Genomic DNA, 27002 nt, shown 5'->3' on the forward strand with positions numbered 1-27002 from the left:
GACCCGGGGAATCCCCAGTGGATGATTGTGACAATGGATGCCAGTCTCTTCGGTTGGGGGGCAGTTTGTCAGTCGCGATCGGCACAGGGTTAGTAGACGACTCAGGAGTCCAAGTAGTCCATAAATCATCTGGAGACGAGGGCAGTTCGTCTAGCACTGCGCAGCTTCCTCCCCCTCATCCGCAATCAGTCGGTAAGGATTCTTTCCGACAGTTCCACGATTGTGGCTTACATCAATCGTCAAGGGGGAACAAAGAGTCAGCCGGTGGCCGCCGAAGGAGACAAGCTGATGGTCTGGGCGGAACGCAGTCTCATTCGATTGGCGGCATCTCACATAGCCGGAGTGGACAACGTCCAGGCAGATTTTCTCAGTCGTCGGCACCTAGACCCCGGAGAGTGGGAGCTTTTCGAGGAAGCGATGAGTCTCTTGACTCGCCGGTGGGGAGTGCCCCATCTGGACTTGATGGCAACTCGGCTGAACGCGAAAGCGGCTCGCTTCTTCAGTCGCAGGAGTGAACACTGGGCAGAAGGAGTTCTTCTGTGCCCCTGCGACTTGCTTCTCTGTGTTTCCCCCTTGGCCACTGGTGGACAAAGTCTTGAGACGGATAGAATCCCACCAGGGGTCGGTAATCCTTGTAGCTCTGGAGTGGTCACGGAGGCTGTGGTTCACAGACCTGATCAACTTGGTGGTAGACGGGCCTTTGCATCTCGGTCACCTTCCGGATCTTCTTCAGCAGGGTCCAGTATTTTTCAATCAAGCAGATCGCTTTTGTCTAGCGGCTTGGCTTATGAGAGGAGGCAGCTGACAAAGAAAGGGTATCCGGATGCGGTTATTTCCACCCTGCTACGTGCACGAAAGACTTCCACTTCGCTTACCTACGTTAGTCTGGAAAGTTTTTGATTCCTGGTGCAGCGGGTTGAAGGTGTCCCCGCGTAGGGCCACTATTGTGCACATTCTCGCGTCCTTGCAGGAAGGATTGAAGAAAGGATTGGCGTACAGTTCGCTTCTGGTTCAGGTAGCGACGTTGGGCTGTTTACGAGGGAAAGTTGACACTGTATCCCTTGCAGGACATCCTGATGTGGCCCCTTTCTGAAAGGGGCCAAGCATTTACACCTATCGGTGCATCCAGTATGCCCTTCGTGGAGTTTGAATCTAGTTCTCTGGGCGCTGTGCGGTCTGCCATTTGAGCCTCTCAAGCAGGCTATGTTGAAGGATTTAACACTCAAAACGGTGTTTGTTCAGCCAGATGGATTTCTGAGATTCAAGCGTTGTCCTGCAGGGGACCCGTTCTTGCAGATCTCAGACTCTGGAGTTTCGCTTTGGACGGTGCCTTCCTTTCTGCTGAAGGTGGTATCTGCTTTTCACATGAATCAGTCAGTCAAGTTACCGGCTTTTTCGGATTTGGATCAGAATTCTCCTCAGGCCTCAGGATTTGAGAAAATTGGATGTCCGCCGGGTACTTCTTCGGTACTTGGAAGTGACTAATGCTTTTCGATTATCAGACCATCTTTTTGTCTTATGGAGCGGTACTAAAAGAGGACATAAAGTGTCCAAGGCTACTATTGCCCGATGGTTGAAGGAATCTATAGCTTCAGCTTACATATGTCACGGGCGGCAAGTGCCAGATAGTCTTAAAGCTCATTCACTCAGATCTCAGGCAGCATCTTGGGCAGAGAACCAATATGTTTCGCCGCTGGAGATTTGCTGAGCAACTACTTGGAAATCTTTACACGCTTTTGCTAGGCATTACCGCTTGGATGTCCGAGCTCCGGACGTCGATTGTTTTGGTAGCGGAGTGCTTCGAGCAGGACTTTCTGGGTCCCACCCCAGTTAAGGCGGCTTGGGTACATCCCAGCATTCTGGACTGATCCGGGTACATACAGGAAAAGGAAAATTGCTTCTTACCTGCTAATTTTCATTCCTGTAGTACCACAGATCAGTCCAGACGCCCGCCCAGGTGAATTGTGTTTGGGTCAGTCCGCTCGATTTCCTTATTTATCTTCCTCTACAGTGAATTTTCAGATTGCAAAAAAAAAACCCACACATAAAGAAGGAAGAAAGTCTACTCCTGTATATAGTTTTCACAGTTCTTGTTGATGTACGTTCTTTTGGTCTAGGCATTGGCTGTTAAATTGTCTTCATTCTGCTTTGTTATTGATTATACTGAAGGATCGCAGGTGGCACACCGGGTTATCAGGGGGTGCCTTTCAGCTTTTTCTCTGACTCCATCTGCTGGAAGGGAGGCATAACCCAGCAGTCTTGACGGATCCGTGGTACTACAGGAATGAAAATTAACAGGTAAGAACCAATTTTCCTTTATGCATTTGTATGTGTTAGTAGCAAAAAAAAAAAAAAAAAGTGAATTGTTTGCAGGTTTATTTATTTATTTATTTAAGTTTTTTATATACCAACATTCAAGACAATAGTCCCATCATGCTGGTTCACATGAAACAGGAGTGCAAAATAAACTTAAACTTGAACAATAGTGCGGAAAAAGCAGTTACATGTTACATCTAATACAGTTACATCTAACTGTATTAGATGTAACTGTATTACATCTAATAAGAAAAAACAGTTAATTAGATGTAACTGTATTACATCTAATAAGAAAAAGCAGTTACATGTTACATCTAATACAGTTACATCTAATAAAAAGGTTGATAACCTTTTTATTAGATCAACATAAACTTTATCCAAAGATGAGAGAGAGCTTTTTGGACCACATATGTCTCTTCAGATGTTCCTTTTTTGATAATTTTTATATTGATCTAATAATAACCAATTAGTTTTTTTCTGGAACCAATAACTTTTAGAATTTTGTAGTATTAAAAACTAAAATGTGTATATGTGTATTTTGCCATCCTTCTTTAGGTTGTTATTACATATCTATCCTTTCTCTGTGCACGACTTTTGGAGCTTCATAAAGAAACTCGAGCTGCTTATGTGATTCAGACAGCTTGGAAGAAGTACAGGCATAAAGCAGAGCAAGAACTGCAAAGGGTATTTTAATTTTTAAAAATTTGCATTCTTAATGCTTGATTAGCAATTAATACTCCACTAAATATTGTACAGATGTGCCATACATCCTTTCCTCTACCTCCTAAATTTTGATGTTGAAATTATGTAAAATTAAATAAAATTGATGAAAAATGTTTTGATACAGTAATAAAATATTCTAAAGATGTTTAAATGTATAGTGACCAATGGACTTTCTCAACTAATCTTGTACTCAGAAAACATAATTTATCTTAATTTTTTTGTTCAGTGAAATTTTCAATGCATAATTTCACCATTTTACAGAGAGAAGACAAAGCTGCCCGAATTATTCAAAGAGCTGCTGTTGCACTTTTGGCGCGACTTAGATTCAAAAAATATGTTTCTGCAGCTGTTGTCATTCAGAAATACTGGAGATGTTATGTGACAAAGAAGAGATTTTGGACATTCAAACTGAAGAAACTGGAAAATATTCAGAGAGCAGCAGCTACAGTCATTCAGGTATGATTGGGCTACCTAAGCTTTAGAATAAAGTTGAATTTTATTTTTTCTTGAATGTATCTTGAAAGAAAAATTGTCAAGAGATTAATTTATTCTTTCACTTGAAATTGAACTATAAGAGAGGTGAACAATTTGTAGTCTTTTAAAGAAGCTTGTTTGGCTGAAGAATGTGTTCATACTTCTGGATCATTTACCAACATGAAAAACTTTTAGACTTAAAGCTGAAAAGTATAAGCTTGTATAGCAACCAACTATGAACAGTTTTCTTCAAATTATGGCTTCTTTTGCAGCTGGATGTAGGGTTTCTTTGGGATACTTTTACATCTTCTATTTTTCTTATCCCCCCCACCTTTCTATATCTAGTCCATCAACAAAGAAGCATTTGACATATTCAGCTTGAGTGCATTTCTTTCTGATTTCACAGTTGTCAAGCAGGATGTAATCAGCCACATAACTGGGTGACATCATGCAACTGCGCCAATATGGACCAGCTTTCAGAGCTCAGAGTCCATAATGAACACGCGTGGGAGTTCCCTAATGATTACTGCATTAGTCCCTCATGCTTTGCACTGCTGCACAGACGCAGACCCTCGCCTCCCTATTTTGTGGATTTTTGCGTCTGGCTTCTGAGCCATTTTTTTTCTGTTCAGATTCTTACCACTTGTTTTTCTTGCTACTATAGTCAGTCATTTAAAAAAAAAAAAAAAGAGGGGGGGAGGTTGAGGGCAGGGTAGCAGTCATAGGATCCAGTGGGGATGGCCTTCCAGATCCCTGGATTCGAGGCCTGCCCCTATGAGTGCAAAATAACTATTTAATATTCCATGAGGTGTTTTCCTGATGCTTGGGGCCGCAGTATGATGCCCCAACTACCCACATTGCCAGGATGTCCCTCAGAGCCCGAGAGTATCAAAGCTTCAAGATGAGGGCTCCGTCTTCAGGGCCAGAGAGAAGTTCATGGCAAAAGCAGGATGATTGCAGCCACTCCATGATGAGTGAGGCCTCTTCCTGAGAGGACACGAGAGAGGCCTGGGTCATCCAGTTTGGCACCTCAGACTTTCCTGGATATCCTGTGAGGTAAGGCTGGGAAAGCTTCCTCTACCAGTTCTGTCTGTGAAAGAAGTTGATTCTCAGTGCCAACTGAGTCCCTCTTCAGCCCTGTTAAAAACCTTGAAACTTAACCTGCCTGGTTTCCTCCCCAGAGATAGCCAGTGACTTTGTTTCGAAACATAACATTTATTAAGTAGCTTAGAGATCTATAAGAGCTGGCAGGATTTGTTTGTTTCATGCATGCATACAAAGTTAAGATAGCGGAAACTATAAGGAAAGTCAAGAGATTGTGTTTCCTTATGGGAGTAGAGGAGCTAAGTATCACAGAATTTAACTGTTCACCCAGCCATGCCAATCTACTCGTCGTTGTAAATTTGTCTTTGTCTTTTAAGCACTGGAACAAGGCTTATACATCCCTCCCATTTCTCATCTCTACATTTGCTGGTAATTTTCCTTCATATGCCCCTCAAATGTTACATATCATGCTTATTCGGTAGTTCATTGTTCTTGTTGGTTCTCAGGCACTTTGGACACTTCATCTCACATTCATTTTGCAGACTCATTCTTTTCCACATTATTGCATAGCTTCTGCTTTTCTGTCTCTGGGCTGGCCATGACCTTGAATTTCAATTACTAGTCAACATGGGGCAGTTTTTCTTAAAACAGCAATTAACAGCTAACTTAAATCCTCATTTCCCTCTGATTGTGACAATCATCACTCTCAGGGCCATGCGAATGCCTTAGGTTCTTCAGCCCTAGAGTGTAGCTTTAAAAGTAGAAGGCTCTCCACAGCACCACCGTAGTCAATATGGAGCATCATTCTTATTGATAGCACCTTCAGCTTCAATATGAACTAATCCGGTGCCATTAGCCTCTGTGCCAAGTGCCACAATGCCTTCTCATTCTTTGGCACAAAGCTCCATTTGTGTGGAGCATCTCTGTGCCAACAGCCTCTGTGCATATTGCCAGTAGGCACAGAGTACTGCCAAGGAACTAACAGGTACAGATTTGGCACAGATGGTTCCAGTAGTGATTCTATCACCAAGAACTGCCATGATGCAGAGATTCATGATTCCTCTGCCCAGGATGCTCCATTTATCAAATGCAGGACCAGAAGGTGTTGGTCTCTGAGGAAAATCATGTCCACTCAAATCTATCCTCTGTGCTTCTGCTTTTGCTCCATAAGACCGAGCAGGTTCAGATTGGCACCCTATGCATTTATTCTAAATTGGAGCATAAGTCTACACTGCACTTTTTAATCCAAATCTACTCATCAGATGCTTCAGATGGTGCAAAGGGATAAGGCTAGTCTTATTCTCATTGCTCTCACATGGCTGTGTCATGTTTGCTATCTTTTCCTACCTCATCTATCTAGCCAGCCTCCGATTCACCTGAGAAATACCGCCAACTTATCTCAAGAGGATCTGTCAGTTGAACCTTCCATTTGCTGTTCTTGATGGCATGGAGATTGAGTACAAGATGGTCTTTTCCCTCATTTTGTTCAAGGTGATTCAAAACATTGAGGTTCTTCTAGAGGTTCATTCATATGGAAGTTGCATGGATTCAAGCGGGGGATCTCCATCTGGTGTGCAGCCCAGGGGTACAGTCCTTTCACTTGTACTCCTCTCAGGCTCCTGCCATGCCTTTTTTATTTGTCTGTCAAGTATGACCATGTTTTTGGTCAAGGTTCAGCTGAGTGCAATAACAGCTTTTCATTCCCAGGTGGAGGGGAAATCTGTCTCTGTCCATGTGATGGCATAATCTGCCAGAGGTGTGATCCTAAAACCAAGGGGGTCAGTGCATAGACAAGGTGAGACTGGTGGTTTCTAATTAGAGCAGAGACAGGAATCTTCTCTCTGCAACAACCACTTTCCTTTTGAATTGAGCCCTCAGGTGCTGGCAACTGGCAAGACTAGGACTGGATCAACAGGAAACAAAAGGCACACATTAAGGCAATATAGAACCCAAACCTTGAGACATGAAGGTGCCCACAGAAGCAGTGTAGGTTCAGTGCAGGAAAACTAGAAATACAAGAGAGACTGAAGTAGGATGGGACCAAGCAGGAACCCTGGATACACAAAATGTAGTCTAGAACCAAGCTCTGGCAAAGTGCAGTCTAAGGTTTGGAATATAATTGGATCCAAATTGGAATAGGATAGCTGTGAGCTGGCAATATAGGTCATATTGCTGGCAGGACTTATGAGATAATCCAAAAGGAGGCCCTCTGCTGACAGGAATTAAGAACTGCTCAATAGGGCCTAAGTCATCTTTTAGTGTTTAGGTTCATGATGTGGCTGTGGTATTCCAAGCTGCCTACTCAGAAACCTCTGACACTGTGTGACTTCAGCGTGGTTTTCACTTAGTTCATGAACCCTCCATTTGAGTCTGTAGAGAAAGTAAATGTGAAGCTTATTGCCTACAAAGAAGTATTCCTTGTTGCTGTGTCTGCCTTATCTCAAGGTTTTTTCACAACAGAGTTGTGCTATGAATTTATCCAAAATTTTCTTTCAGTGGTGACTTTTTACATCAATCAGTAGTGTTGCCCATATTTTTTTTCAAAACATCGTGCTTGCAGAGGGGAATTGTTTCCATTTTTGGAGAATAAGGGGGCTTACTACTTGCAGAGGACTGTCTCCTCGTCAATCTACATAGTTATTTCTCCCCATTGAGCCTAATGGTCTGGGATAAGCTGTGGCCAAGAGAACCCTTTAATTGGGTTGCAGATTGCATCATTCATTGCCACTCACTGGCTGGCCTACATCTTGGAGTTGTGTCTAGAATTCATCAGGTCAGAGTAGTGGCTGCCTCTATGACGTATTTAAGTTGTTCTATTGAAATTTGTACACCTGTTACCTAGTCATCAATTCATATCTTTACGTCCCAATATTGCCTGAACAAAATGTCCCTGAAAAAAAAGTGTATTCAATTAAGCAGTCTTATATATCCTTTTTGGCTGAGAAGTCCACTCTTCCCTTTGTGGGGGTTTGTGGATTGTCTTGGGATATTTTCTTGCACTTAAATAATGCTCAGCTTTGGGCTCCCCAGTCATGGGGCTAATTACCTTCTGCTTGTTAACGGAGAAAACCTTGTTGCATACCTATAACAGGGGGTTCTCCATAGACAACAGGATAAATCGGCCTCATAAATATATATTTTTGGCCACCCCCCTGGAGAGATGACTGTTGCATGCCCAAGTTCTAGGACAAATTGAGTAACTTATGAGGTGGCAGCCATGTGAGAATTCCTCATCAGGGGATGCAAGCTCATCCCCTGATGGACTTGATTCTGAAATCTGATCTCAGAGATGGTCCATATTGGTGCCACTGGATAATAACTAGTCATGTAGCAGATTTCTTAGCGTCCAGTCAGATGAATCCAGAACAAGTAGTTGTGCGCCTCTACCAGCAGATGGAGACGGAGCAAACTGACGTCACGGTGTGTGTGTGTGTGTGTGTATATATGTATATATGTATATACACACACATACACATCTATACCCATATACACATATATACACATATATATCCCTGCAGTAACAGCCTGCCAGTATTCTCCATCTTCAGCAGATGGTGGACGTTCATCTCCTTACTGGGGATTGCTTCATTTTAAAGAAAAGGAGAATTCAGGAAATAAATATGCCCCATTCTGAGGTGATAATAAATGGTTCCTCACACAGTTGAGAATTCCTGAGGTGATTTCCATGGTCCCTCAGTTAAGTGCCTTGGTCCGTTAGCTGATTTTTTAGTTGGCGTGGACTTAGCTGCTTGAGTAGCTGAAAAGCAACAGGTGCAGCAAGCCCTGTGTGGCGGTAACGGGACATGCACTCTCCTCCCGCAGCCAGAGACCGTCTCTGTTCTTGGCCAGGTAAGGCTGTGCTCCGGTAAGTTTAAAAAAAAACAAAAAAAAACCAGATTCTACAGAGACTTAGGTTTTGTGTTGTGTAGGGATTCCTCCTCACTCGGTCTCTGTGCTCAGCGCACTGGTCTGACGTTCATCCCACTCCAAGGGAGGTCGAGGGACATGGGCAGCCTGGTGGTTGAGCAGCCTCCTTAGGCTAGGCCCACTCCGAGACTTTTTGCTGCACAACTCTTGGTAGGCCGCAACGGCTTTTTGTGCTCCTTCTGTGCCGCCCTCTACAGGATTGTCGGTCCGGTGTGTGCGTTGTTGTGTGTCCAGTTTTTGGACACATGGTTCGGCTTTATAGCCTGTGCATCCACGTTATGTGCCGTTTACCTCTGCACGTAAGTGGTACTGTGCACTTAAGTTATTTGTGTGCTTAATTTTTGGCCGCCAAGGTAAGCACATAAGTGTGCGCTCCTAAGTGTTGGATGCATAATTTTTGAGCGCCTAGTTGAGCGCATATATATATATATAAAATAAAAAGTAAAACAGCTAGATGCACGCCTCCAGCCACCGCTCAGCTCACAGTCTGCCAGAATGGCACGTGTACCTAAGAAGCCTAAGCGTCTTTCTCTTTGCAATACTTGTCATATTCAGGCATCTCAGCCAGGAGTACCTGCTGATTTGAGAATTGTCTTCCTCTGATTTCACTAAGCCTGGTTCTTCCCAGCCGGGTGAGGGTCTGGGTAAAGACGACTCAGGTGGGCACAGGGGAATTTTGCTGACCTACCCCGGGAACAGAAGATAGGAGTATACCTCTCTTTTTATCAGAGGTGGGTCGAAATCACATTGGATCAGTGGGTCCTAGAGGTGATTTCAGATGGAGTTTTGCAGTGTTCCTTGGGACATGTTCATGGAGTCTCTCTGCCATTCCCCGCAGAAGAAGTTGGCAGTGGAGGGTACCTTGGCAAGGTTCCTCAGTCTGAGGGCTGTGATCCCAGTGCTTATGTCTCAAGAAAATACAGGGCGATGTTCCATTTATTTCATTGTACCAAAGAAGGAGAGCTCTTTTCATACTATTCTGGACCTTAAAGGAGTCAGCTGTTATCTGAGAGTGAAACGTTTTTGCATGGAGACTTTGCACTCGATGTTAATAGCCATACAGTCGGGGGAATTTCTGACATCCTTAATTCTTTCCAAGGTGTACATTCACATTCCCATCAGACTAGAATGCCAACGCTTCCTGTGGTTCGCAGTTCTGGGATGCCACTTTCAGTTTTGGGTGCTGCCCTCTGGTCTCTCCATTGTTCCCAGAACTTTTTCCAAGGTAATGGTGGTAGTTGCAATAGTGTTGAGAGAGGATGGAACCCTAGTACACCCGTATTTGGACGACTGGCTGATTCGTGCCAGGTCGCTGGAGGAGAGCCATCTGGTGACTCGCAAGGTGATTTCTTTGTTGCAGGAGCTCAGCTAGGTGGTGAACCTAGCCAAAAGCAGCCTTCACTGGAATTCATGGGGGTCCGGTTTGACGACAAGCAGGGCAAGGTGTTTCTGCCGGAAGCTCCAATTCAGAAGTTGCTAGCGAAATTTTGTCTGTTGTTGAACATCCTCTGCGCCAGACCGTATGGTCTTACCCACAGGTCCTTGGCTTAATGGCAGCAACCCTGGAAGTGGTACCATGGGCAAGGGCGCACATGTGTCCTCTTTAGCGCTCCCTGCTGTCTCGGTGGAAGCCACAATCAATTCGGCTCCACCTGCTAATGGAGGTCTCCTCCCAATTGCAGTGGTGGCTGCAGGTGGATCATCTATGGAAGGGAGTTTCTCCTAGTTCAAGCAGGATGGGAATCCTCACAGATGGGTTACATCATCAGATGGAGCCCGGCACAGAAAACTTTATGAAAGTTTCTAGAAAGTTTGACTGGCACACTGAGCATGCCCAGCATGCTACTTTCTGCACGGCTATGCGGGGTCCCTCTTCAGTCTTGTATCTTAGTGAAAAAATAGCAAATCGATGAAGAACCCAACTCCGCAGGGTGGCGGACGGGTTTCCTAAGGGCTAACATCCTGCTGTCCTAGAACACCTGTTACAGGTAAGCAATTCTGCTTTCTCCTAGGACAAGCAGGGTGGTAGTCCTCACAGATGGGTGAATACCAAGCTGTAGGCTGCCCTCAGCAATAACAGAACCCACAGCACTTAACCATGTGCTAACAAGCATAACAGAAGAGCTGAGGGTGAGAACGGGAGGCAGCATGAACCAGACACTGGGCCCTAGGTAGGGAGAGTTGGATTCTTATGCTTGGAAAAGATTACGGGGGATAGACTAGTCAAAGTACTGTCATGTCAACCATCCTTATCCAAAAAGTAATGGGCAGCGATCATGTGAAGGGAGCTCCACGTTGCAGCCTTGCAGATCTCAGCGATGGGGACTGCACGAAAGTGTGCCTCCGAAGCTGCCATGGCCCTAACTGAGTGCGCCTTGATGTGACCTCCAAGCAGAAGGCCCGCCTGCTCAAGGAGGAGGAATATACAGTCTGTCAACCAGTTTGAGAGGGTTTGCTTGCCTACCGCAATGCCAAGTCTGTTCTTATCAAAGGAGACAGATTTGTTGACTGCCTATGGGCCGCTGTGCGCTCAAGATAAAAGGCAAGAGCATGCTTGCAGTCCAGGCTGTACAAAGCCCATTCACCCTGGAGGGAATGGGACCTCGGAAAGAAGGTGGGCAAGATGATGGACTATTTGAGATGGAAATCAGTCACCACCTTAGGCAGAAACTTAGGGTGAGTGTGTAGAACCACTCTGTCATGAAAGAATTTCGTAAAGGGTGGATACATCACTAATGCCTAAAGCTTACTGACCCTGTGAGCGGAGGTGACCGCAGCCAGGAAAATGACTTTCCAGGTGAGATGTTTAAGCTCACAGGAGCATATAGGCTCGAAAGGAGGCTGCATGAGTCGTGCTAGTACCACGTTGAAGTACCAGGACACAACAGGAGGACGCAGAGGGGGTTTTATTTGTGCCACTTATTCCCTGGTGATAAGCGATGATAGCATTCAGGTGGACTTTGAGGTGGTCTGCAGCCCAGACTCCGAGAGGGACCACAAATAGTCTAATAGTTGTGGAGTGAGTCTAGGCCCTTTGTCCCACACCAGACAAAGAACCTCCTCCACTTCAACCGCTAAGACTTCCTGGTGGAAGACTTTCGGGAAGCCACCAGTACCTGTGAGACAGTATCAGAGAGGACGAGGGATTGCAAGACTACCCTTTCAACATCCAGGCAGTGAGGGCCAGTGACCGGAGGTTCAGGTGGTGCAATCTGCCCTGATCCTGCATGATCAGGTCAGGGTTGGTGCCCAGACGTATGTGCTCCCTGATCGATAAGTCGAGCAGGATCAGGAACCAGACTTGTCGTGGCCAGTATGGGGCAACCAAAATCATGATGCCTCTATCCTGCTGGAGCTTCACTAAAGTCTTCCCCACTAGTGGGAGCGGAGGATACGTGTACATTTGACCCTTGCCTCAAAACCGAGCAAAGGCATACGAGGCGGGTTCCCCATCCTCCCTGTACAGGGAGTAGAAGTGGATCACTTTGTAATTCCGGGGAGGAGGCAAAGAGGTTCACTTCCAGAGTGCCCCATAGGCAGAAGATTCTGTCTGTAACTGTCAGGTTGAGTGACCATTCGTGGGAGTGGAATGTCTGACTCAGGCGGTCTGCCACCACATTCTTTGTCCCTGCAAGGTAAACTGCTCGCAAGAGCATGTCCTTGGATAGGGCCCAGGCCCAAATCTGTACCGCCTCCTAGCAAAGCAAGAAGGAGCCTGTGCCTCCTTGCTTGTTTAAGTATCACATTTGCAACTTGGTTGTCGGTCTGGATCAAAACCACCTTGTGGGCCAGGTGATCCTGGAATGCCGCAAGGGCTTACCGGATTGCTCGCAGCTCCAGGAAATTTGACAACTTGCCTTGTGTGTGGAAGCTGCCCACATGTGCTCACCGGTCCAAGGTGGCGGCATTGGTGGTCAGCACCACCTTAGGGGGATGTTAGTCCTCAGGAAACCCGCCTGCCACCCCGCAGAGTTGGTTTCTCCTGTGTTTTGTTTTATTTTTCTACGCTCGTTTTTGGAGAAGGCAGATTTAACTTAAGACAATAAGTGTGAAATCTAGACTACTTTCTTGGTTTTGTAAAAGTAAGGAAAAACCCCCTAACTTTCAGTGGATTAAATAAACTCACAATAAGTGCATGTCAGGGAATATTATGTTCACTGATAACCTCAGCTATTAAAAGCTCTCCCCTCTACCCATCCATCCAGAGCTTGCTCTTTTAATAAAGTCTTGCTGGGGTATATAATTGCAGTAATTGGTTTTAAGATAATTTGTTAATCTTTATCAGATTAAAGGAGTGTTCTATCAAATCAAATGAACAAAATGTCGATTATTCAACATAACTGTGGTGCCTTAGTTTTGAGGCAAAGGATCTGGAAACTGTACCTATCCTGTTTCTACCCAAACTTCCTTTCAATTGCTCTTTGTGCATGCGTGATGATTGAGTGACCGACGATCTACATATAGCGACACTGGGCGCCAGCTGCAAGTGAAAATAGAGAAACTAGGTCATGGCGCGCGCCCGGCCAGATGCAAGCGCAGGGGAACTATCCTTGTGCCTAACGTAAGATGCATAAACTCCATCAACTGAATCGCTGCCTGTGGGATCCTGGCGGTGGAGGCACTGGAAGCAGGTGTTATTGAAGCTAGAGTGTATTTTTACCTGCATACTTGGGGGGTTAGTTTTCAGATAGGCTATATACCTGGGTAATTTGCTTTTGAAAATTGTTTTTTCAATATTTCATTTATAGTTTTTTTTTTAATCTAATTTTTTTCAGACTTGCTGGCGAAGGTATTCATCTAGAAAGTATTATCAACACTTGAAATGGTATACTGTTCGTATGCAAGCTAGAATCAGAACAAAGAATGCAGTTGCTTCTTATAAACAACTTCAATGGGCTACAATTACAATTCAGAAGTACTTCCATAGTTGGCTGCTGGTTAAAAACCATCTTCAAGAGTATAAGAGAATAAAATCATCAGCACTTGTGATTCAGCATGCATTTAGAAGGTGGAAAAAGCACAGAACTGAGCAACAAACAAAGGCGGCAAAAGTGCTTCAAGCTGTTTTTCGAAAATGGCAAGCAAGAAAATGGACTACAAAACACACAGCTGCTCTTCTAATACAATCTTGGTATAAAATGCACAAAGAACGACAGCAGTACTTACAAGTTCGGCAAAGTGTTATCAAAATTCAAGCCTGCTTCAGATGTCTTAAAGCCAAACATGCTTATAAAATGAAGAAAAAACATGTAGTGACATTACAAAAATACTATAGAGCATATCGACAAGGAAAGGATGAAAGAGAAAAATATTTGCTTAAATATGCAGCAATTATATCCCTTCAAGCTGCTTTCCGAGGCATGAAGGCTCGGGAGCACTGCAGGCAAATAAGAGCAGCTTGTGTAATTCAATCTTTCTGGAGAATGAGACGAGAACGTATAAGATTTTTAAGACTGAGACAGTCTGCTGTTATATTGCAGGCACATATAAGAAAATGGCAACAGCTGCGAAGACTCATGGAAAATAAAAAAGCTGCCTGTGTAATCCAAGCACAATGTAGAGCACATGTTGCTTCTAAACAAGCTCGGTTGGCATATAAGAGAAGATATTCTGCTGTCCTTGTGATTCAGTCTGCCTACAGACTGATGCAATCTAGAAAGGCTGCCTGCCAGTTAAGGTCTGTATTGAAAATTCAAGCAAGTTATCGTGCTTACATTGCCAGAAAAAGATTCCTAAGCTTAAAAGGTACGGTAATAAAAATTCAAGCTTTAGTAAAGATGAAAAAGGTGCGCAAATGGTATTGTGACTTGAGAAACACCACATTGTATGTGCAACGCCAATATCGGGCAAGAAAATGTATGCGTCAGCACAAAAGAGAATACAGAAGACTGAAAGAAGCTTGTGTAAAATTACAAGCAGCTATACGTGGATTTCTTGTCCGGAAGCAAATAAAATTGTGGGAAAAGTCTGCAGCTATAATACAATTTCACTATAGAATGAGAAAGGAAAGAGAGAATTATCTTAGTATGTATAGTGCTGCCATTGTTGTTCAGAAGAATTATGGGTACAAAGAGGTAGTCTGTGAAAGACTGAAGTTCTTAAATATAAAAAGATCTACAATCTGCTTGCAAGCAGCTTATAGGGGTTATAGAACACGCAAAGCACTTAAACATCAACATCAAGCAGCGGTAAAAATCCAGGCAATGTTTCGTGCTCATGTTGCGAAAAAGAAATATGTAGCAATACGTCAAGCTTGTAATCGAATTCAGAGCTGGTATAAGAATTGTAAAATAAATCATACTGTAAGAGCAAATTTCTTAAGAATGAAAAGAGCTGCAGTTACCATACAAACTGCTTATCGTAATTGGGTAGCATATAGACTACGACAAAAACACACTGCTGCAGTCTTAATTCAGTCTGCTTTCAGAAAATATAGGGCCCAAAAGCAATTCAGAACTGTAAAGAATGCTGTGCAGACTATTCAACAGCATTATAAAGCATGCGGAGCAGGGAGAAGAGCACGCCAAAAATACTTGAAGCTTTATAGCTCTGTCCTGAAACTTCAAGCAGTCTGGAGAGCAAGTGTTGTAAGAAAACAAGTTCAGAAACGCCACCAAGCTGCAGTCGTCATACAGTCCTATTACAGAATGCATGTCAATTGGACAAAGTTTAAAACCATGAGATTTGCAGCAATTGTAATTCAAAAGCATTGCAGAGCCTATCATATAGGGAAGGAACAGCATTCTCTGTATTTAAAAACAAAAGCAGCAGCAGTAATCTTGCAGGCTGCTTACCGTGGGATGAAAGTCAGGAAAGAGAGATGCAGGCTAAACAAGGCAGCTACCACTATCCAAGCAGCCTACAAGGCCTTCATGTTCCGGAAAAAGTATGTTGTGCTTAGAGCTGCAACTGTTGCCATTCAACAGTGGTACCGTTTAGTGAGACAAGCTAAACGCCAGCGACTGGAATTTCTTTGTTTGAGAAATGCAGCCATTAAAACACAAGCTATTTACAGAGGGGTGATGACCAGGAGACAAATTCAGCACATGCACTTGGCAGCCATGTCTATTCAGTCAGTCTTTAGGATGTATCAGCAGCATGTTAAATACCAAGCAATAAGAATGGCAGCAACTGTTATTCAGAAAAACTACAGAGCTTATTATCAAGGCAAAAAGGAACGTGAAAAATATTTGAAGTTGAAGAAATCCACTGTTCTTATGCAAGCTGTTTATAGAGGAAGGAAAGTACGTCGTCAGCTTCAAATCCTGAATGATGCAGCAACCTTGATACAGTCATGTTACCGAATGTACAAACAATATAGGTACTTCAAAGATTTAATGACAGTGACTAAATGGGTACAGCTGCGTTATCGTGCTTGCAAGGAAACAAGCATACAGGTTCATAGATATAAGATCATGAAGAGTTCAGCTATTTGTATTCAGTCTGCCTTTCGTGGCATGAAAATTAGAAGACATCTGAAAACTATGCATTTAGCTGCATCTGTTGTTCAGAGGAGAGTTAAGTCCTATTTGGAAAGGAAAAAATATCTTTCCCTGAAAAAAGCATCCATTTTAGTTCAGCAACGGTATAAATTAAAAATTCTTGCTGTGCATCAACGACAAGAATACGTCTGCCTGCGTAAGGCTACTATTACTGTACAGGCTACTTATAGAGGTTTTAAAGTAAGGAGGCAAATTGAACAGATGCACAGAGCAGCCACAGTCATACAAGCATTATACAGAATGCATAAAGCAAGGCACTCTTTTAGAACCATGAAACTTGCATCAGTAGTTGTGCAGAGGTACTATAGGGCATACAGAAAGGGAAAATGTGAAAGAGAAAATGACTTAAAGCTGCGCAGTTCAGCCATAGTTGTTCAAGCTGCTTACCGAGGATTAAAAGCTAGACAACATTTAAAGAAGATGCACATTGCAGCATCAAAAATACAGGCTGTTTACTTAATGCGCAGGCAGAGTTCTTATTATAGAAGAGTTCAGTGGGCTACCAAAGTGATACAGCAAAGGTACAGGGCAAATAAGCTCAGAGATGTTGAAGTATACCGATATTGTACAATAAAAAAAGCAGTGACTTGCATTCAGCTAGCTTTTCGAAGTATGAGAAAACGAGAACGACTTCAAAGCATGCACAGAGCTGCTTCTGTTATTCAGAGACAATTTAAAACATTTTCAGAACGGAAAAGGTTTCTTGCTGTTAGAACTGCTGCTGTCACTACTCAGAGACAGTACCGTGCATTGATTGTAACAAAAAAGCAGTGCCAGAAATACTTCTCTGTTTGCAAGGCTGCTGTTCGTATTCAGGCTGGCTACAGAGGCATGAAGGTGAGGAGAGAATTTAAGCGAATGCATTTGGCTGCTACTACAATTCAGTCAGCTGTCAGAATGCACAAAGTTCAAATCCATTACAAATCAATGAGAACAGCAACCTGCATTATACAAAACTATTACAAGTCCTACATTTTAGGTAAACGTGAACGTGAGAAGTTTCTGACACTTCGTAAATCTGTTGTTGTCATTCAGTCAGCGTTTAGAGGCATGAAAGTGAGACAAAACCTAAAAACTATGCATGTAGCAGCAATTGTAATACAGTCTCAGTATCGAATGTACAAACAGCTTGCTTTTTACAGGAGAGCATGTTGGGCCATAAAAACAATTCAGCAAAGGTACAGAGCTAAGAATGCAGGGGATGCAGAACTGCAACAGTATATAAGAATTAAAACTGCCACTCTTTGCATTCAGGCTGCATTTCGTGCCATGAAGACCAGGCAGGCAACTAAAACAACTTTAGCTGCGCAACGCATCCAAGCAACTTTACAGATGTATGTACAAAGAAAATGCTTTTGTAAGAAAAAGGCAGCAACACTGGTGATTCAGTCTGCATATCGAGGCTATAGAGTAAGGGCTCAGTACAAAGCAATTCAAGTTTCAGCAACTGGAATCCAGAGGTGGTACAGAGCTTGCCATGGGACCCATTTACAGAGAGTACAATATCTTGATCAAAGACAAGCTGCAATAACTATTCAAGCAGCTTTCCGAGGAATGGTTGCAAGAAGGTTAGCAAAGCAAAAGCGTGCTGCAAGAAAGATTCAATCTTTTCTTCATATGGCTGTGTATCGTCGAAATTTAATTAAGCTCAAAGCAGCAGCTGTTATTTTGCAATCTTATTATCGGATGCATAGGAACAAAAGACAGTATTTGATGTACAGAAAATCTGCATTGATTCTACAGCAGCACTTTAGGTCTTATTTGGCCACGAAACACCAAAGAGAAGTTTTCCAACAAGCTCAGAGAAGCAACATCATTGTGCAAACAGTAATCACGAGGTTTATCGAAGATAAACAACTCTCAAATATGAAGGCCAGCACGATCATAATCCAGGTATTCATTTATATCAAATACTATATATCGAATACATTACTGGTTTTAATATTCCTGGATCTCACACTATTGAAACATATTTGTGTAATCAAGAGAGAATATACATGAACACATGACTTTAGTGGCCCTGAGAGCTGTGTGAAGTCCCTTGAGATTTACTTAGTATTGCTCTATGGTTGGCAGAAAGCATCAATATAGCAGCAGCTGCCGTACCTTTTTCCCCAGGCTTGAGCAACCTTCCTTCACAACACAACACACTGCTGGCCCCATTAGATAGAAGATACCAACGTGAGTTGCCTGAACCATAATGCCAGGCTATAAGTGTTTTTTTTTAATGATTTACACTCTTATAAATGCAATATACATTATAAGTGCTTAGTTGATTTTGGCTTTCTTGCTATCATCTTTATTCTTGTTTGAGGGGAGGATTTAGAAACCACAAAGTATATGAAGTTTGTAAACAAATTGTGAAGTTAGTTTTCCTTAGTAATCGCTGCAGTTAGCTAATTGTGCCAAGATGTAGCCCTTTGGGTTTGATTCCAAGATCAAGACTTTAAATATTTGTATTGATAGTACTAAAAAAGCCCACAGTGTGTGCTGAGGAATAAATTCTTTTCATACCAATGAAAAAAGCAAGCTCAAACATAGGCCATTTTACATGATTTTATAAGAGAACATTGGGCTATATTATTCATCATCACTTGCTAGACTGGTCTGAATATGCCATGTACTTGGAATAAAATACTTATTTTCTATTTCCATATGACAAAAATGTTTTTCTCGTGCAAAATAAATGTTTAAAAAGAAAGATATCTCATCGTTGTAAACCTTCTATGAGCCCTGGCTAATAATAGCTGTAATGTTTGTCTAATTCATATACATCTGTACAAAGAGAAGTTCAAAAATAGTGCGCCATTGGTGGAAGAATCTAGACATATATGGCGCACCACTATTTTTATACACAAGATAAGTATATGAAATAGACAAACATAGCTATTGTCATTAATTAGCCGGGACTCATGGGTTTGCAGTGATGAGATCTTTTTCAACAAATAAATTTATTTTGCACAAGAAAATAGAAAGTGAGTATTTTTCTCCAAGGACAAGCAGGATGGCAGTCCTCACACATAAATGACATCAGATGGAGCCCAGCATGTCAAACTTATGTCAGTTTCTAGAACTTTTACTGAGCCTTTCTGAGCATGCTCTGCATGCATTATACTATATATTCATATGGGGTCCCCTCAGTCTCTTCTTTTCCACAGAGCTTTATATGTCGCAGCAAGAGAGATTCTTTCTCATCTTTTTTTAACTTCTTAGGAAGCTCTGCTTTCTCAATGTTTTTTTTTTTTGTTTGTTTTTTTTACAATCGATGTGGGATCTCTTCTGGTTCTCCCTTTATCGACTTAGCCAAGTTTTTGGGCATTTTGGGTATGTTTTCTTTCACAGTAATCTCCCCAGGTGGCAGTGCATTCAGTGTCTGCCAATCATCGTAGGCTGTCACCATCAAGTTCAAGTTTGCATCCCATTTATTTCAAGTCAACATGTCTGCATTTAAGCCATGCCCCTGATACTCGAGGACTGTCTGTCATAGACCCCATGATCAATGTATTCTCTACCTGGGGGCACATAATGTCTGGGGTTGCAGCAAGTATGACCCCCTAAAGGGTATAAAATCCAGCTTGACAGGATGGCGTGACTCATCGGCCTGGAGAAGACCGGCGTGTCTGAGGCATCTGCATTGAGGAGCCACACCAACGCACATTGAGCCATTGACATCAGTGGGACCTTATGTTCGGTTGGCATCAGTGACTGCTATGGATGCTGGAAACAGACCATTGTCTGCCTCCCCCAGGTTGAAACTAGGTATAACAATACTAAGGGCAATTTAAAGTACAACTCCCTATATCACTGTGTCAACATATAACAAAAAATAGAGAGACATTTAGCATCAATTTAATATTTTATTAATATAGAAAAACCCCCCGTTTTTTATAACCCTACATAGACAACTTAAAACTAAGCTAGCACATTCATCCACATACAACACAATAAAAACATTGCATGAAGTTTGAAAAATTAATGCATAAATGTTTTTCATGTTTGTGTAATTATACATTCAATATTTTAAATACAAATATGCAAAAATCACATATATCATAATTCAACAAGTTTAGAATTCATCTGTAATAGGTCCGACAAAAGATATCTTCGTTTCGCCTCTGTTATCTTGAGGCTTCCTCAGGGACTATTTTAATAGCGTTATACTTGCAGTCATGCACTGCAAAAAATAACAAAGCCATTATAAATCTTAATAGATAATGTATCATAATATACTAACTCACACCTAAATATTCCAATCTTGTATCAACATAATGATTCCTACCAGTATTAAAAAATGTGTTTTTAATTAACATTTTATGATGAAAATTTTTAATAAATATAATAAATCAACTCATACACTGAACTGGCCCTATAAAGCTCCCACCATCTACCTAAACAAACCCTATCCCTATACGCACTACTCTTAAACGGCTTCACATCCTGCGTTCAAGCCACAGGCTACAATTACCACAGCCTCATATCCACAAGTTCAAACAAAACTTCAAATGCTAAAACACTCTCATTGTTAACTTGTTTCCATTAGAATCCAACTCACATTGCCATGTTCAATTCACTGCAGCCAAATTCGGACACCCGAATGTTGTAACATATCTATAAGAAGGTATTGTCGAAAGCTGGATAATTCAAAACTGCCGTTCCTGTGGCATACATTCTTCAATTTATAATACAATTGCGCTTTCTCTTGACGACAAAGCAAAAAAATTATTTTTGCCACATCAACCGGCCCACATATTCAAACTGTCATGACGCTATAATGATATAAAACCAAAGCATTAAAACCAACCTCAACAAGATGTTACTTTCATAACTTACTAGAACATAATACCGCCACCATTATCCCGTACTCACATTTCCTCGGAAGTGACGTCGATCAACGTCATCCACAGCAATACAAATTTCAAAACATTGAACAACTTTATATAGAAGACACCATTCCCTCTTCACAAATCACAATGCATCATTCCTACCACCTCACGTGGAAAAAACCTTGCATAATTAGTAGAAAAAGACCATAGATAATCCTAATCAAAGAATACTAATTAGAAAAAAGCATTCCACTCAATAGGTCCATTCAACCCATTCGGACTCACGGTGTGCCAACTAAAAATAAAACGCTGTTCTGTTTTTCTCAATAATGTTGACAAATCACCTCCATACTTAAGCGTGATCTGTTTGATCACGAAGAACCGTATATCCTCCACAACATGATTTTTTTCTACCCAGTGATTTACTAACGGAGCATGTTCACGGAACGATTTTATCCGACTTCGATGTTCGATGATACGGTGACGTATCTGTCTTACTGTCTGTCCAATGTAAATTAAATTACATGGGCAGACAATTGCATAAATCACCCCACTTGTATTACAATCAAACACTTGGGGGATGCGGTAAGGATATTTTAAATGCGGATGATCAAAAAACTGACATTGCAGCGTGAGAGAGCACACCGAACAAGATCCGCATGGAACCTGTCCATGAGGGGAGTTTAAATCTTCAACTGCTTGATGACCTTTCAATTTATCATACAGTGAGTGGCGCTTTTTGATGGCGAATATAGGTTTATCTATAAAACAAGGTAATGAAGACAAAACGTGCCAATGAGTACGAATGACTTCTTTAATTTGATTGACTTTGGAGGAGAATGGGATAGTGCATATGAGCCTAGTAGGTGGTTCCTTTGGTGAATAAATCAATAAATTATCCCGATTGGCATACAATGCACGCTTGTATGCTTTTTTAATAACAGACTTCGAATAACCTTGAGCAAGGAATCTCTCCTGCAATTGTGTAGCCTGAATCTTGAATTCTGCAGTGGAGGTACATAAATGCCTATACCGGAGGAACTGGCCCACCGGTATATTGTCCTTTAACTGTTTCGGGTGGAAACTCTGGTAGTGCAATAGGGTATTTCTGTCCGTGCTTTTCCTATGGACACTCGTCATCAATTTCCCATTATAGATCTGTACCCTCATATCCAAAAACACAATGGATTGATTATGCTTAGTAAACGTAAATTCTAAATGCGGATCACAAGAGTTTAAAAATTGCATAAACAGATCTAATTCACTACTCCCCCCACTCCAAACAAAAAATAGGTCGTCATTCTAATTAGTATTCTTTGATTAGGATTATCTATGGTCTTTTTCTACTAATTATGCAAGGTTTTTTCCACGTGAGGTGGTAGGAATGATGCATTGTGATTTGTGAAGAGGGAATGGTGTCCTCTATATAAAGTTGTTCAATGTTTTGAAATTTGTATTGCTGTGGGTGACGTTGATCGACGTCACTTCCGAGGAAATGTGAGTACGGGATAATGGTGGCGGTATTATGTTCTAGTAAGTTATGAAAGTAACATCTTGTTGAGGTTGGTTTTAATGCTTTGGTTTTATATCATTACAGCGTCATGACAGTTTGAATATGTGGGCCGGTTGATGTGGCAAAAATAATTTTTTTGCTTTGTCGTCAAGAGAAAGCGCAATTGTATTATAAATTGAAGAATGTATGCCACAGGAACGGCAGTTTTGAATTATCCAGCTTTCGACAATACCTTCTTATAGATATGTTACAACATTCGGGTGTCCGAATTTGGCTGCAGTGAATTGAACATGGCAATGTGAGTTGGATTCTAATGGAAACAAGTTAACAATGAGAGTGTTTTAGCATTTGAAGTTTTGTTTGAACTTGTGGATATGAGGCTGTGGTAATTGTAGCCTGTGGCTTGAACGCAGGATGTGAAGCCGTTTAAGAGTAGTGCGTATAGGGATAGGGTTTGTTTAGGTAGATGGTGGGAGCTTTATAGGGCCAGTTCAGTGTATGAGTTGATTTATTATATTTATTAAAAATTTTCATCATAAAATGTTAATTAAAAACACATTTTTTAATACTGGTAGGAATCATTATGTTGATACAAGATTGGAATATTTAGGTGTGAGTTAGTATATTATGATACATTATCTATTAAGATTTATAATGGCTTTGTTATTTTTTGCAGTGCATGACTGCAAGTATAACGCTATTAAAATAGTCCCTGAGGAAGCCTCAAGATAACAGAGGCGAAACGAAGATATCTTTTGTCGGACCTATTACAGATGAATTCTAAACTTGTTGAATTATGATATATGTGATTTTTGCATATTTGTATTTAAAATATTGAATGTATAATTACACAAACATGAAAGAAACATTTATGCATTAATTTTTCAAACTTCATGCAATGTTTTTATTGTGTTGTATGTGGATGAATGTGCTAGCTTAGTTTTAAGTTCCCCCAGGTTGAAGACAGATTCATCATCTTCAGTCTCTGCACCAGGGAAGAACTAATCCAAGCATTGAGGGAAGTTGTATAAGCATCTGCATCAGTCCCTGTCAATACATGGTGCAGGGCATAGGGATGCAACAGCTTCTGCTGTAAATGCCCCCAAAGCAACCCCATGGGTAGGAAAGCCAACTCTTTATTGATACCCGGGGTACATGATGGTCTCCACTGGTTCGATGCCCACCACCAGTCCCCCCTCTGTTCCAAATAGGATGTAATTACACCGCTTGGGTCCCAGTAAGTCATGGGGTCAGCGCTCTTCGAGGAGGAGGTGGAAAGGAGCATTCTGCTGGCTGTGGAGAAGGTAGTGCGGAACCTTGGTGCTGGGGAACTGACGGCACCAAGACTGGCACTGACCCTCCTTGAAACAGTATTGGAATCCCTGCATATGCTCATCAGTGTTACAGGTGCAGCCTGTGTCTGTTCCTCGGCCAGCATCAATATCTGGTGGGCCACCTGGGGCACCACCTGCCAATCTGGTGCTTGTCCACTGTTCCTTGGAGGAGGAAGCTCAGCTGGGGACTATGGCAAGTTGAGTCAGTATATACTGCTGGCTAGAGATCGAGCACCTAGGGCCCCGTTCCCTCCTTCGGGTAGTGAGGATGAGGGCTTGTATGATACCTGGGAGGATGACTTCTCCGATGTTTCTGACGATGTGTGTGATGGTTTCCCCTTGGAACCTTCTCTTCATGACAATAGAAGGAAGTCTCCAGAAAACCTTTCCTTTGCAGGATTTGTCCATGTGATAGCTGTGGCTATCCCATTTCAGTTACGGATTGAGGCGCATACCCGGCACAAGATGCTGGATATCCTCCAGTACTTGGAGCCTTTCAAGGAAGATCATGACAGTCCCAGTACATGAGATCCTTGTGAAGTTACTGATGAGTATATGGGAACACCCCCTCTCAGTTCCTCCGATCAATAGGAAGGTGGACGCAATTTATTTCATCCACAAGGCTCTCAGATTTGACAAGCATCAGCTACCTGACCAGTCTGTGGTGGTTGACTCCACTCTCAAAAAGGCCAAGCACGTTCAGACCCATTCCTTGGCGCCTTCGGTGAAGGATCAGAGGACCATGGATGCTCTTGGTAGGAAAGTCTTTCAGGGCGCTATGCTTATTGCCTCCATAGCGGCCTACCAGCTGTACATGAGCCAATATATGCGGGACATACTGAAGCAAGTGCAGGATATGGACGAGTAGCTGCTTCAGGAGCAGCAGGACACATTTCAGTTGCTGGTGTATAAGGGTCTGGGGTGTGGAATTACAGGGTCAGGTCGATCTACAATGTTTTTGAGACATCATTGAAGGTCTGTGCCCCTGGGATTGGTGCTCATAGACTTGCTTGACTGCAGGTATCCAATCTCTGTCAGGAACTGCAGAGACAACTCAGTGAAATGCTAGGTACTGGAGAGAATATCTTCAGAGATGAGGTGAAAGACACATTGGCTCAAAAGTGGGAGTACCATGCAACACTCCAGCTCCCCACCGGCACCCAGGACCCATCCTTCTCTGCGAGGAAATCTTCGAGGTCTGGCCAGAGGAAGTCTATCTTCTGCCCAAGGAAATACTACCCTCTGCCACCTTGATCCTGGCAGCAGCAATAGGGAACCTCGAAGCGCCAGCTAGCATCCCCGTCAACTCCTGAGACGGGGTTATGACTGGATCTTGGGGAACATAGCCAAGTCTGCCATACCCAAGATGATGGGTTCCCCAATCAAAGGTGAGGCTGCCGTTCTACGTGAGCTGGTGGCCCAGTATAACCTCAGAGTAGTGAGTCTTGTCTATTGTCCACGGAAGGTACAAATTAAACCTTTTGAGAACACCGCCTAATTGCTCTCAGAGTCTACATTGAGGACCAGGTAGTGCATCAAGTAGTACTCATCTCTTTGCTCTCCTTCCTCTTATTGGCTAAGGTGGTTGAGCCCGTTCCACCAGTGTGGGGGGAGGGGGGGATTTTATTCCTGTTACTTCCTGATTCCTAAGAAAACAGGAGGACTCCATCCCATCCTAGACCCAAGGCCTCGAACAATTTTCTCAGAAGACAAAATTTCAAGATCCCCCTTGTTGCAAAAGGGAAATGGCTATGCTCCCTGGATCTGAAAGATTCATACACTCACATCAAGATCTTCCACAATCACAGGAAGTATCTCATATTTGTGGTGGGGCAGCATCACTTCCAGTGACATGTTTTGCTGTTTGGGCTAGAGTCAGCCCACTTGTTTTCACAAAATGCCTGACCAAGGTGGTGGTGCATCTTTGAAGACTGGGAGCCCATGTTTTCCCTTACCTGGGTGATTGAATGGTCAAGAATACTTCTTGGGCAGGGGCCGAGGTGTCCATTCGCTCGACCATCCAGGTGCTGGCATCACTAGGGTTCATCAACTATCCCAAGTCCTATCTCTATACTTATCAAGGCCGTCGCCCTTATAACTTCTCATGGGTTCGGATCTGCCCGTCCGACATTGGCCATGTTTCGGCACCATGTGCCTGCTTCAGGGACTGCGGGAGAATTTGCCACTGTGTCCAAAACCGGGTTCACAGTATCGATATCACTTTTTAATGTTCCGTATATAAAGTGAGCGACGCCTTCCGTTCTTGTCTTGCCGAAACATGGCCAATGTCGGACGGGCAGATCCGAACCCATGAGAAGTAATAAGGGCGGCGGCCTTGATAAGTATATAATAATAAGAAAGCACAGTGGGTCGGATAAGCAGCCGGGGAGAAGGGGTTTCATGAATAAATATTAGAAAAATAATAAAAAAGGAGACATTTTGTAAAATAATAAAGAATAATAGACGGGGGCGAACAAAAAGGATAACTGCAAATCGGTTATCCTTACATTAAGCCTCCGTACAAAAACCACTGAGCAAGGTTTTCCCTTGAAATCAGCAAAAGTTGGAGAATTGTGTAAGAAGGGAAAGAGGTTTGTTGGTGATTACTGATGCAATTAATAGCAGTGGCTATTCCCTAAGTATAATTGATTAATAGCCATTAATGGACTTCTCCTCCAAGAACTTATCCAAACCTTTTTTGAACCCAGCTACACCAACTGCACTAACCACATCCTCTGGCAACAAATTCCAGAGCTTTATTGTGCGTTGAATGAAAAAGAATTTTCTCCGATTAGTCTTAAATGTGCTACTTGCTAACTTCATGGAATGCCCCCTAGTCCTTCTATTATTCGAAAGTGTAAATAACAGAGTCACATCTACTCGTTCAAGACCTCTCATGATCTTAAAGACCTCTATCATATCCCCCCTCAGCCGTCTCTTCTCCAAGCTGAACTGCCCTAACCTCTTCAGCCTTTCCTCATAGGGGAGCTGTTCCATTCCCCTTATCAGTTTGGTTACCCTTCTCTGTACCTTCTCCATCGCAACTATATCTTTTTTGAGATGCGGTGACCAGAACTGTACACAGTATTCAAGGTGCAGTCTCACCATGGAGCGATACAGAGGCATTATGACATTTTCCGTACTATTAACCATTCCCTTCCTAATAATTCCTAACATTCTATTTGCTTTTTTGACTGCTGCAGCACACTGAGCCGACAATTTTAAAGTATTATCCACTATGATGCCTAGATCTTTTTCCTGGGTGGTAGCTCCTAATATGGAACCCAACATCGTGTAACTACAGCAAGAGTTATTTTTCCCTATATGCAACACCTTGCACTTGTCC

The 27002-nt window shown here is 42.6% G+C and overlaps 1 protein-coding gene across 1 annotated transcript in view; it reads left to right on the plus strand.

Annotated features, from left to right (window-relative positions):
* Positions 1–27002, plus strand: part of ASPM (abnormal spindle microtubule assembly) — a 201225-nt gene that overhangs the window by 126446 nt on the left and 47777 nt on the right. The window contains 3 exon segments of the mRNA XM_029618399.1: positions 2872–3000; positions 3301–3495; positions 13260–17879. Of these exon segments, the coding sequence (XP_029474259.1) occupies positions 2872–3000; positions 3301–3495; positions 13260–17879 (4944 nt within the window).

Source organism: Rhinatrema bivittatum, chromosome 10 (assembly GCF_901001135.1).
Source record: "Rhinatrema bivittatum chromosome 10, aRhiBiv1.1, whole genome shotgun sequence".
NCBI lineage: Eukaryota > Metazoa > Chordata > Amphibia > Gymnophiona > Rhinatrematidae > Rhinatrema > Rhinatrema bivittatum.